Source organism: Tachyglossus aculeatus, chromosome 3, assembly GCF_015852505.1.
Source record: "Tachyglossus aculeatus isolate mTacAcu1 chromosome 3, mTacAcu1.pri, whole genome shotgun sequence".
Lineage (NCBI taxonomy): Eukaryota > Metazoa > Chordata > Mammalia > Monotremata > Tachyglossidae > Tachyglossus > Tachyglossus aculeatus.
The window spans coordinates 95502874-95516244 of NC_052068.1; the positions used below are offsets into that span (position 1 = coordinate 95502874).

The 13371-nt window shown below is 43.7% G+C and overlaps 1 protein-coding gene across 1 annotated transcript in view; it reads left to right on the plus strand.

Moving 5' to 3' along the window:
* Nucleotides 1–13371, plus strand: part of PIK3C3 (phosphatidylinositol 3-kinase catalytic subunit type 3) — a 147364-nt gene that overhangs the window by 14712 nt on the left and 119281 nt on the right. The window contains exon 4 of the mRNA XM_038743980.1: nucleotides 5500–5629. Within this exon, the coding sequence (XP_038599908.1) occupies nucleotides 5500–5629 (130 nt within the window). The remainder of the gene's footprint in view (nucleotides 1–5499; nucleotides 5630–13371) is intronic.

Genomic DNA, 13371 nt, shown 5'->3' on the forward strand with positions numbered 1-13371 from the left:
TAGGCTGAAGTATTAGACATGGCAAATGCACCTCGGTTTTTTTGAGTTAATTTCACTTTCCAGTCTTTTATTTTTCCTTGTGTGACCACCCTCTCATTTCCAAACTTCAGTAGTCATCTTAAAAAAAAAAAAATGAAAAATTCCTCCGTCTTTGCTAAACTTTTTGGGAATATGACCAAAACATAAATCGGGGCTCCTGGTACTCCCTAGGAAGGTAACTAACTTAGAACAAAAGTGATTCTATCCTTGCTCAGTGTGGTGGTCCACTTTTCAGTCCCTGCAAATCTCACTCAGGATCCGATTAAGCATTCGGCCCGAACTGCAACTTCTTGGCGAACAGCTTAAGGATCCGTAAGGGTAATTTGTCAAGATCAAGCAAGGATAGGCTGTTGGTCCTCACTTGGGAAAGCTAGCTTGTACGTAGCTAAGGAGGGGATTGATCATTCTGTCTGGTTGGCCCGGGACTAGAGACGATTTGCTCGTTTCCGCTGCAGATGTTCCTTCCAAATGTGAATTTTAAAGTCTGAGAATGATTACTCCTCTTGCCTGACTCAGCACCGGAGGTAGGAGCGAGAACAGCAGCTGTTGCTCGTAGACTGACGCCAGTGAGTAGTGATATTATGTAGTAAATGCAGAGCACTGTACGAGGTACTGAGAAAGGTTGCCCAGGTGGGAATTAGACAAGGATCCTGTCTTTCTAGGGGCTCATAATCTATGAATTAAGTGGGGGAGAGGACTGTAAGCTCATCGTGGGCAGCGAATGTGTCTACCAGCTCTGTCTCCCAAGCACTTAGTACACTGCTCGGCACGCAGTAAGTGCTCATTAAATATGGTTGAGTGATTGGAGGCCGCTGCATCAGGAGTGATGAAACGGTGAAGTGTTGAAACAACATAAGAAATGAGGACAAATACACAGTACGCACAGTAAAAACAGTGAAGCTGGGAGGAGCAGAATTTCAGGCTCCTCATGATTCAGAAGCCACCACTAACCTTCCGGAGGTCATAGTAGCCTCTTGCCAGAGGTTCTGTTTTCTTTCATTCATTCAATCAATCTTATTTATTGAGCGCTTACTGTGTGCAGAGCGCTTGGGAAGTACAAGTGGGCAACATATAGAGACGGTCCCTACCCAACAACGGGCTCACAGTCTAGAGGGGGGAGACAGACAGCAAAGCAAAACATGTGGACAGGTGTCAAGCCATCACAATAAATAGAAGTAAAGCTAGATGCACGTCTTTTCTGCCAGGATGGTGGAGAGAGGGGCCGGATAGTGGCTCCTCGGGGGTGCAGATGGGAGTAAGAATTGTTTTTCGCGAGAGATGACGTGGCTGGCACACACAGCACGTGGGGGAGGGAAGGCAGTTCTTTCGACAACAGGGGAGAGGGGTTGAAGTCATACAGAGAGGCGAGACCGCAGTTGCTGGCCGCTTTATTCGGCTGCATTGTCTTGTCTGTATATTTTTTCCCCTCTTCAAGAAGTTATGTTGTTACGTGCTTCTTCTGGCATGTCACCTGGAAGTGGACAGTTTTGAGCAAAGCCTCTTTTAATGCCTTAATTGCGAAATGTCTGGAGCAGATGACCTTGTATCCCTAAGCACCCCTCCCCTCAGTTTCTAAATCCTGTAAATCAGCTGGCTTCCAAATAGGCTTGATTCTGATTGGGTTACATCCAGCTGATTGAAATAGTCAATTATCAGTACATTCATTTCCAGCATCTCAGTTGTGTCAAGGAGCAGAGGAGCAGCGTGGCCTAGTTGGTAGAGCACGACCTGGGAGTCGGAAGGACTTGGCTTTACCAGTTGTCTGCTGTGTGACCTTGGGCAAGTCATTTTACTTCTGTGTACCTTAGTTACCTCATCTGTAAAATGGGGATTTAGTCTGTGAGCCCACTGTTGGGTAGGGACTGTCTCTATATGTTGCCAATTTGTACTTCCCAAGTGCTTGGTACAGTGCTCTGCACATAGTAAGTGCTCAATAAATGAGATTGATGATGATGATGAAAGCCATGAACTGTGTCTGACCTGATTATCTTGTATCTACCCCGGAGCTTAGCATAGTGCCTGACACATAGTAAGTGTTTAGCAAGTACTGTTAAAAAAAATTATCTGAGCACTTAAGTCTTTTATTGCTATCATCAGCACTTACCTATGTACACTTTATTGTGCAATTCCATCCTGATTCCACTTGTGCCTCCTTTTTGCTCTGTTTGAAGTTTTTTTTTGTCTCCACAGTTAGATTGTGAGATCTGTGAGAGTAGGAAACACATCTCTTTTTTTGTTTTCTCCCAAGCATTTGCACTCAGTACATTGAGGGGGGCAGGAGGTAGAGGGGTGTCCGATACTGTTGATTGATTAAAAAAAAAAAAAACCCTATATGTGATGTAATCAGATTTGGGTACCTGTTGCAGTAGGTCTATTTAACGTGAATCTGCACCAGGAGGTGAGTTGTGTACAAATGCTTTGTTAGTTTTGAGGAGTAATTTCATTCTCTTCTGCCCTGGACTACATTTTAATCAGTCAGTCAAACATATTTAGTCAGCATGTACTGTGTGCCGAGCTCTGTGTAAGTACAGTATAACAGAGTTGGTAGACACGTTCCCTGCCCTCAATAAGCTTATAGTTTAGAGGGGGTGACAAACATTTATTTGAATAAATTAGGGATAGGTATATAAGTTCTGTGGGGCTCAGGGAGGGGTAAATAAAAGGTGCAAATCCAGTGCAGGGAGTAGAAGAGGAAATGAGGGCAGAGTCAGGGAGGGCATCTTGGAGGAGGTGTACTGTTAATAAGGCTTTGAAGGCTTTCTAGGAGAAATAATAATAATCAATCATATTTATTGAGCGCTTACTGTGTGCAGAGCACTGTACTAAGCGCTTGGGAAGTACAAGTTGGCAACATATAGAGACAGTCCCTACCCAACAGTGGGCTCACAGTCTAAAAGGGGGAGACAGAGAACAAAACCAAACATACTAACAAAATAAAATAAATAGAATAGATAGGTACAAGTAAAATAAATAGAGTAATAAATATGTACAAACATATATACATATATACAGGTGCTGTGGGGAAGGGAAGGAGGTAAGATGGGGGAGATGGAGAGGGGGATGAGGGGGAGAGGAAGGAAGGGGCTCAGTCTGGGAAGGCCTCAACAATGATGTTGGTATTTGTTAAGCACTTACTGTATGACAAGTACTCTTCTAAGCACAGCGGTAGATACAAGGTAATCAGGTTGTCCCACGTGGGGCTCACGGTCTTAATCCCCATTTTACAGATGAGGGAACTGAGGCACAGAGAAGTTAAGTGACTTGCCCAAAGTCACACAGCTAACAGGTGCCAGTGCCGGAATTAGAACCCATGCCCTCTGACTCCCAAGCCTGTACTCTTTCCACTAAGCCACGCTGCCTCTCAGCATGGTGGTGTAATCAGTGGTATTTACTGAACGCTTACTGTGTGCAGAGCTCTGTACCAAGCGCTTGGGAGAGGACAGTGTAACACAGTTGGGCGACTCGTTCCGTGCCCATGAGAAGCTTACAGTTTAAATGGGGAGAGATACGTGAAAATAAATTACAAGTATGTATGTAAATGCCGTGAATGTCAAGTGCTTAAAGAGTACAAGTCCAACTGCAAGGCTGCTACGGAATTAGGAGGAAGTAGGGGAAATGAGGGCTTAGTCTGGGAAAGCCTCTTGGAGGAGATGTGATTTGAATAAGGCTCTGAAGGTGGGGAGAGCAGTCGTCTGTCCGATATGAAGGGGGAGGGAGTTCCTACCATATTCCCTTTCAGCCCCTATTTTAGTTTAGATTAATTTGGCATTTCCCATTTTCAACCTTGAGATTTCTTGGGCTGGTCACTGTAATCTGGATTCAAAACAGATATAAGAGATGTGGTTCCTGTTGTCTCAGATATCTGTTAACTTTTTCACCACCGCCACCCCACCACCCCCCAAGCTAGTTTCACCTTCCTTTTCGAAAAACCTCCACCAGACGTAACCCACATATCACTTTCCACTAGAAGACATTCAAATTGAAACATCATCACGGGCCTGGGATTCAGAAGGTCACAGATTCTGATACCAGGTCCTCCACTTTCCTGCTGTGTGGGCTTGGGCAAGTCACTTCACTTCTCTGTACCTCAGTTACTTCATCTGTAAAATGGGGATTAAGACTGTGAGCCCTGTGCGAGACGAGGGACAGTGTCCAACCCGATTTGCTTGTATCCACCCCAATGCGTAGTACCGTGCCTGGCACATTCATTCATTCAGTCGTATTTATTGAGCGCTTACTGTGTGCAGAGCACTGTACTAAGCGCTTGGGAAGTGCATAGTAAGTGCTTAACAAATATGATGTTGATGATTGAAATATCTACCTCGATGCTGGTCTGCATCTTAAGGAGGGCTAAAAGGAGAGAGGTGGAGTTAGGTTATTGTAAAGAGAAGGTGAGAATTATTGTGGAGGTGGGTGAACAAAAGGCAGTATTGGTACTATGCGGGTGCTGATTATTTTCCACCATACCCCATGGGCCGGAATGACACAGAGAGAAATCATAGTCCGCAAATTGTTTACGCAAGCGAAATGACAGGGTGCTCATTTCATTCTTTGAAGTAAGCATCTCTGAAATTTCTGAAGCTGTCCAGTAAAAATGTTCCGTAAGTGACTGGGGAAAAAACAGTGACTTTGACCAGCAGTATGACTTAGCGTCTTACTGTTCAAAACTCAGCTCTCTTGAGTTGAGCCTAGGCTACATTCTCATATGTGTCTAACTTATGTTTTGGAAAGAGGAAAAATATTGGCGTGTCTCTGACCGCACTCCCCCGGGACCCATTTTCCATTACCAGTAATTGTCCATGAAGCATATTATGATGGGTGGGCACTGAACTGGCCACTGGGGAGAATGCAAATCAGTCGATTAGGTCTCTGGCCTCAAAATGAAAACAGTCTAGTGGACCTGTTTTTTGTCTCACTTGCTTCCCCTCTTTCTTTTTCCCTTCGCATAAAGCAGCCGACTAGGGAGCAGTCCAGAAACGGTCTTTCTTTTCTTATCAGTCCCAATAACTTGGAGGAATTCTTACGTTGTTGTGGTGGCCGGCCTCAGCTGATTTGATGTTTTGTGTGCAACAGAATTTTTCAACCTCGTTTGAGCATTTCTTGGTCTAAGTGGGGCAAAAAAAGAATTATCAGAATTAAAAAAAAATTATCAGAACACGAGAAAAGTGTTTATGAATGAGAATTGGAATTGCCCCAATATTTTAATTGTCTTGAACCTAAGACCAATCAATTTATAACCGACTGTGTGCGGAGCTTGATGCTAAGCACTTGTAGGAGCACAGCAGAATTAGTAGGTGTGATTCCTGACCTCAAGAAACTTACATTCTTGCAAGAGAAACTTGGCAATAGGACCACGTAGTCCTTTCAGAACGCTCTGGCTGTGCTTTGCACCGTCAGAAAGGTCTCCCTTTTTGTCATTTGGAGTCATTTCCCTCCACTGATGTTTGTCTTTTTCCTTAGCATGTTTCGCCAGGGGATGCATGACTTGAAAGTGTGGCCTAATGTAGAAGCTGATGGTTTGGAACCCACAAAAACACCTGGCCGGACGAGCAGTACACTGTCGGAGGATCAGATGAGCCGACTAGCTAAGGTAAAGCGCTAACCTACAAGAGTCCTCCTAAGCCTCTTGTATAAAGTAATGTCTCTTAGTATTGTTTTTCATGGTATTTGTTAAGCACTAACCCTGTAAGCCCTTAAACTGTAAGCCCCTTTTGGGCAGGGACTGTGACTATTGCTGTAGTGTACTCTCCCAAGTGCTTAGTACAGTGCTCTGCACACAGTAAGTGCTCAATAAATGCGACTGAATGAATCAGTGTGCCAAGCAACTGTATTAAGCATGAGGCTATCAGGTCAAATTGCTAAGCATAGGGTTGAGCGGGACAGCTGGTAAAACAACTTAGAGCCACACTTTAAATGTGTTAGCTCTCAGTAATTGCGCACCCAATGTTCCATGCTAAATTTAATAATTATAATTGTGGTATTTATTAAGAGCCAGACACTGTACTAAACACTGGGGTGGCTACATGTAAATTGGGTTGGACCCAGTTGCTGTCCTGCACGGGGTTCGCAGTCTTAATCCCCATTTTACAGATGAGGTAGCTGAGGCACAGAGAAGTGAGGTGACTTGCCCAACGCTACAGGGGACGAGCGGTGGAGCCGGGCTTAGAACTCATGATTTATGACTCCCAAGGCAGGGCTGTACCCACTACGCCTCTAGGAAGTTAGTCTGGTTATAAACAACGCTGACCTAGTATAAACAGTCAATTCGGTGTATTTATCGAGTGTTTCCTGTGTGCAGAGTACTGTACTAAGCACTTGGGAGAGTACATGTTAATGGAACGCAGACATTAATATAAATATATACATTATGAATATGTACAGAAATGCTGTGGGGTGGGAAGGAGGGGATGAATAAAGAGAGGACGACAGGGCGATGCAGAAGAGAGTGGAAGAAAAGGAAAAGAGGGTTTAATCGGGGAAGTCCTCTTGGAGGAGATGTGCCTTCAAGAAAGCTTTAAATAGGGGGAGAGTATCCGTCCGATATGAAGAGGAAGGACATTCCAGGTTAAAGGCAGGAGGTGGGCAAGAGGTTGGGGGTAAGATTGAAATCGAGTGAGTAGGTGGCATTAGGGGATTGAAGTGTGCGAGCTGGGTTGTATTATCATCATCATCATCATCATCAATCGTATTTATTGAGTGCTTACTGTGTGCAGAGCACTGTACTAAGCGCTTGGGAAGTACAAATTGGCAACATATAGAGACAGTCCCTACCCAACAGTGGGCTCACAGTCTAAAAGAGTATTAGGAGAGTAGCGAAGTGAGGTAGGAGGGGGCAAGGTGATTGAGTGCTTGAAGCCGATGCTGAGGAGTTTCTGTCCGTTGTGGAGGTGGATGGGCAACCACTGGAGGTTCCCGAGGAGTGGGGAAACATGCACCGAACATTTTTGTAGAAAAATGGTCTGGGTAGCAGAGTGAAGTATGGACTGGAGCAGGAGAGACAGAAGGCAGGGAGGTCAGCAAGAAGGCTGATACAGTAATCATAGTGGGATAGGATAAGTGCTTGAATTAACGTGGTAGTTCAGGTGGACAGGAAAGGGTGGATTTTAGCAGTGTAACAACGAGGTATTTCTAACCCCAGCCCCACCACTTGGCCGCTGTGTGACATTGGACAAGCCACTTAATTTCTCTGTGCCTCGCTTACTTCATCTGAAAATGGGAATTAAGTCCTGCTCCTGCCTACTTAGACTGTGAGCCCGTGTTTGGAACAGAGACTGCATCCAACCTGATTAACTTGTATCTACCCCAGTGCTTAGAACAGTGCTTGGCATATAGTAAGTGTTTTACAAGTAGCATTATTATTATGATAATAATCATAATATTATTATATTGACGGGGGGCTCGTCATCCCCCGGGCCTGGAATGCCCTCCCACTGCCCATCCGCCAAGCTAGCTCTCTTCCTCCCTTCAAGGCCCTGCTGAGAGCTCACCTCCTCCAGGAGGCCTTCCCAGACTGAGCCCCTTCCTTCCTCTCCCCCTCGTCCCCCTCTCCATCCCCCCATCTTACCTCCTTCCCTTCCCCACAGCACCTGTATATATGTATATATGGTTGTACATATTTATTACTCTATTTACTTATTTATTTATTTATTTTACTTGTACATTTCTATCCTATTTATTTTATTTTGTTGGTATGTTTGGTTCTGTTCTCTGTCTCCCCCTTTTAGACTGTGAGCCCACTGTTGGGTAGGGACTGTCTCTATGTGTTGCCAATTTGTACTTCCCAAGCACTTAGTACAGTGCTCTGCACATAGTAAGTGCTCAATAAATACGATTGATTGATTGATTGATTGATTATTACCTAGATGGAGTCACACTCTAAACTAGTATCTCAGGAGTTCATACATAAAACCACCCCGAGCTTCAAATTGTTTTGCAAAGCTCCTCAAGATATTTTTTTTAAGCACTTGCGTTTTGGGGCCCTACAAGTCTTGTTTATTCTTGCAAATCTAAAGCCGTATGGCTCCCTGGACATAAATTGCCCGGTGTTTTTGTGTGTGTTGGGGGGAATGAGTGTTTGATGCCCAAGTATTTCCTCCATATCAAAAGTTGCTTTTTGATGAACTATAATGACAAAAGTGCATAGTTTCCAGCTCAGTTCAGTATGAACTTTGACTTTTCTTGGAAGACAATTAATTGAAAATAGGAACAGCTGACATAGCTCCTGTTCAGCCTGTCATTGGTATGACTAGCCGTCTTCTGTCAAGATACATTTTAGTTTCAGGGGATAATAAAATACAGTTTTCTAACCGGCTGCCTCAAGGTTTAACCTGAAGAAATCCTGATTATAAAGAATGAGCAGTAAAATTGATTAACCTTTGTGCTTCATCTTGAGGTTTTTTGTTGACGACCTCCTTTAATTGCGTTTCTTTTTTCTGGAAAATTGATTCCATAGCCACCTAACGATTAGACATTGTTTTCAATATCTTGTTGTCAGTTTTAAAAAATTCATTGTCAGGAACCTTAACATTTCAAGGCAAGCATCCTTAGATTTTATTCACTTATTTGCTCTGGGGACAGAGAAGTTGTGATGCTATAAATATGTCTACTTCCTCCAAGAGATTTATCATGGCAATAAAGTAACTTTAATTTCAGCTCCTGTATGTATGCCCTTTTCAAAGGTAGCTAACCTTGAGTTTCTAATAGAAAACTCATTATAATCAGCTCACTTCTAGCCTGTGAGCCACTCTAAAGTGAACAAAGTTGAATCTAAAAGGGCAGTAAAGAGTATATGTGTATTTAAACAAAATCTTGTAAAAACTATTTTCAGGGATCAGGATACAGGATCAAGATTGATCTGTATTGTGGGTGATGATCAGAATTTGGAATCCCCAATTCTGATGTTTACATTATTAGCTATGGCGTTTACACTGTTTTATGTGTCCATACATTTGCTTTCCTCAATCATAGCATGTACACAATCAGTCAATAGTGTCTGAATGTCGACTGTGTTCAAAGCCCCTTATTGAGCACTTGGAAGACTAGAAGAGTAAGTAGGTACAATTTCTCTCCTCAGATCCCACCAGTGGCTTCCTGTGCCTGTCCACATCAAATAACAATTCCTTACAGTTATCTTCGATCAGTTTTTTATAGCATTTATTGAGCACGTAATCTGTGCAGAATATTGTATTAAGCACCTGGGAGAGCCTGGTAGAGTTAGTAGACGCAGTCTCTGTCCTCAAGGAGCTAAGAGTTTAGTGGGAAAGAGCGACTCTAAAAATAAACGTAGAGAGAAGCAACAGAATTTAAAGTTGTGCATATGTGTGTTACTATGGAGTGAGGGAAAGTACCCAAATGTTTAGGTGACAGGGAAGAGCTGAAGTGTCAGTAGGGGGGTGGAAATAGGGTGGGGGGAGGTGTGATATCAGGAGGGCTTCGAAGATAGGGAGAGCAGTGGTCTGCCAGTTGGGAAGGGGGCACAGATGGACGTCCGGGCTCTCCGGCACCTGGCACCATCTTACATCTCTGCCCCTCCTGCCCCCCACACACTATTCCAAACCACATTTCATTCCTCCCCCATGCCAACCTTCTAGGTATACCTCTCCCAGCTATGCCCCCTCCCTCACACTGTCTTCTGGCTTTGATCTCCCACCCACCCCATATCCAATAGACCACAGCTTTTCCCCACATTCAAAGCCCTCCTAAAATCTCACCTCTTCCAATAAGCTTTCCCTGATTAATCTTCCAGCACCCGAAACTCATTTATGCCCTCTTCTGAACTCACGAGTATTGGTAAGCTGTTACACTTTCTCCTTGTGGGCAGAGAATGTGTCATTTCTTTTTTCTTTAATTCCCATGCATGTAGTACAATGTACTAATCCCAGCTCTGCCACTTGTCTGTTGTGTGACCTTAGGCAAGTCATTTAACTTCTCTGAGCCTCAGTTCTGTAAAGTGGGGATTAGGACTGAGCCCGTGTGAGATAGGGGCTGTGTCCAACCTGATTTTCTAGTTTCCACCCCAGCGCTTAAGAGTGCCTGGCACGCTGGAGATGCAACATGGCTTACTGGAAAGAGCACGGACTTGGGAATCAGAGGTCATGGGTTCTAATCCCAGCTCCGCCACTTATTAGCTGTGTGACTTTGGGCAAGTCACTTGACTTCTCTGTGCCTCAGTTACCCCATCTGTAAAATGGAGATTAAGACTGTGAGCCTCAAGTGAGACAGCCTGGTTACATTGTAACTACCCCAGAGCTTAGAGCAGTGCTTGGTGCATAGTAAGCGCTTAACAAGCTCTGCATACAGTAAGCACTCAATAAATACACTTGAACAAATACTATCATCATTATTATTATTATTATAAGTGCTTAAATACCACAATTATTATTATTACTACTGCCCCACGTTGGTGCTCAACAAGCACTACAAATACTTTCTAATGAAGGAGGCAGAGATTTAAATAATTTCCACTTGGAAGAAAAGGGAGGTAGATACATATATTGAGTGCCGAAGTAATAAGGTATGTAAGTAGATAGATGCAGAAGTTCTGTGGGTGGTTATGGGGTCACAAGTGCATAGTTGCACCAGAAGTGGTTGTTGTAGAGGATAGCTAATTAATCAGGGAAGGCTTCCTGGAGGAGATGTGGTTTCAGAAGGACTTTGAAGGTGAGGAGAGCTGTGGTCTGGTGGATTTGAAGTAGGGGTGAGTTGCAGGCAGGGAGAAGGGAGGGAGCAAGATGAAGACCATCAGGGAGACGACGAGGCACAATGAGCAGGTTAGTTTAAGAGGAACAAAGGAATTAAGCTGGGTTGTAGGGGATTAATAATAATTACTAGTAAGGGTATTTGCTAAGTGCTTACTAAGTGCCAGGCACCATTCTAAACGCTGGGTTAGATCCTAGATGATCAGGTTGGACATGGTCCCTGTCTGACGTAGGGCCCACGGTCTTAATCCCCATTTTACAGATGAGGGAACTGAGGCTCAGAGAAGTGAAGTGACTTGCCCGAAGTCACACAGCAGATATTAGAACCCAGGTGCTTCTGATTCCAAGGCCCGTGCTCTATCCCCTGGGCCGCGGTGAAGAGAATGGGCAAGTATCATTGGAGATTGCTGATTACCTTAAAGCCAGTGGCTTGGAGGATCTGTTTGAGAGAGGACTGGGGAACCGTTGGTAGTGTTTCGAAGAGAATGGAGGTGCGCAGAAAGATATTTTGGAAAAATGACCTCAGCAACAGAGTGAACTGCGGATCGAAGTGGGGAAAGGCAGGGAAGACTTGATGCGGGAGTCAAGCTGGGATATGATGCATCTCTGGACCAGCTTCATGACTGTTTGGATGAGGGAAGGGGTTGTTTCCTGAAAATTGTGCAGAAAAAACCCGACAGAATTTGGTGACAAACCGAATCAATCAATCAATCGTATTTATTGAGCGCTTACTATGTGTAGAGCACTGTACTAAGCGCTTGGGAAGTACAAATTGGCAACACATAGAGACAGTCCCTACCCAACAGTGGGCTCACAGTCTAAAAGGGGAATACGAGGGTGGAGAGAGAGGGAGGGGTCAAGGTTGCGGATTTTGGCAACTGGGAGGATCTTGGTGATATCAGTGGTGATGGGAAATGCAAGGGGACTAGAGGATTTGGGAGGCAAGATGAGGCTTGTATTTCCCAAGCGCTTAGTAAAGTGCTCCGCACACAGTGAGCGCTCAATAAATACGATTGAATGAATGAGTTCAGTTTTAGAAGATGACTTTAGCATCCTTGTGCAAATGCCCCACGGCGCTTTTGTAAGAGGGGCCCAGTACAAAGTAGTTCAAGGAGCAGCAGAGTAGCAGCCTGGCCTAGTGGAAAGATTACAGGCGTGGGAGTCAGAGGACCCTGGGCAAGTCACTTCATTTCTCTGAACTTCAGTTTCCTCATCTGTAAAACGAGGAGTCGATCTCTGTTCTCCCTCCAATTTAGACTGTGAGCCCCTTGTCGGACAGAGACTGTGTTTGACCTGATTAACTCGTATATATCCAAGTGCTTAGAACAGTGCCTGACACATAGTAAGCACCGAACAAGTACAATAAATAGTAATAATAATAAATGTACAGAGCCGTAATTGATTTATATTAATGTCTGTCTCTTCCTCTGGACTGTAAGATTGTTGTGGGCGGGGAATGTGTCTGTTTGTTGTTATATTGTACTCTCCCAAGCACTTAGTGCAGTGCTCTGGACACAGTAAGTACTCAGTAAATATCATTGATTGATTAAGAAAGACTTTCATTTTTTGTTTTTTCTGGGCATTAGAAATGAGTGGTAACACTGTAGCAAGGGAGGGTAGCAGGATTTGACCTTTTGAAGTTGTGAGTTTGTTTCATTAGTCCACTTCACTCTGGATAGTCACCAAGAAAGTTATAAACTGGGGGCTCTGTCAGGTGCTAAAACTGTGGGAATTAAAAAATAGGTACTTTTTTAGTGTCCGAATCCCTATACGTTTTCGAAAGAGATCAGAGCACTTTGCACACTTTATTGAAAGGGGTGAGCAAAGTGTCATTGCTACTTTGTAGACTGTGAGTTTTATTTAGCTAAACTCTGGGTAGAGCTAGAAGACATACCCAGAATTCTGACCTTCTGTAGATTGCTCCCCGTGGTTACATTTCAAAAAAAAAAATTAGTTATTTGTAGTAACTAAATTGGTTTTAACTGTGACAAAATCAATGGATAATACTGATTGGAACCATGCTGTTCTCCTCTGTTCTGCCCTATACTCTTCACAAGAGCAAACTTTTTAATTTTCTTCCAAGAAACTTCAGATAGTGTGAGGTAGTGACACACAGTGTAATGGTTTTATGATATTGACTGATGTCCCCTAGAGAATAAATTGAAACCATCAAAACCAGTAATTCACTTGAAAGAATACCTTGTGTCTGGAAGCACGATTGAAAACGCTGGTCTCTCTTTGAAGAAAACTCTTTTTTATATCTTGTCATTTTTGACCACTGTGTTTCATTGATTCCCGTTTAGGATTCCGTCATACTCTCCCAGGTGTGGGAGATTATCAAACTCACATTCTTCTGCCAAAGAAAAGTTGGTTTCAGGAGACAGTGTTTTGTGAGGGATAAAACCGGAAAGCTTGTTCACTTGGTTTGGGAAGTCCCAGGCATCACGTAACCTGTACTTTTTCCTGACTTTATCTGTGAGATCAGTTGACCATTATAAAAGTTGCAAAAGCTGGGATCATTGGCCAAGTTAATTACCTTAATTTTCCTCCTGAAATGTGTGACCTTCGAATGAAACATTTTTAGTTGCCTGTCAAGTTTGTGGTGTGGGGACACTGTGCGTAATGATGTAATAAT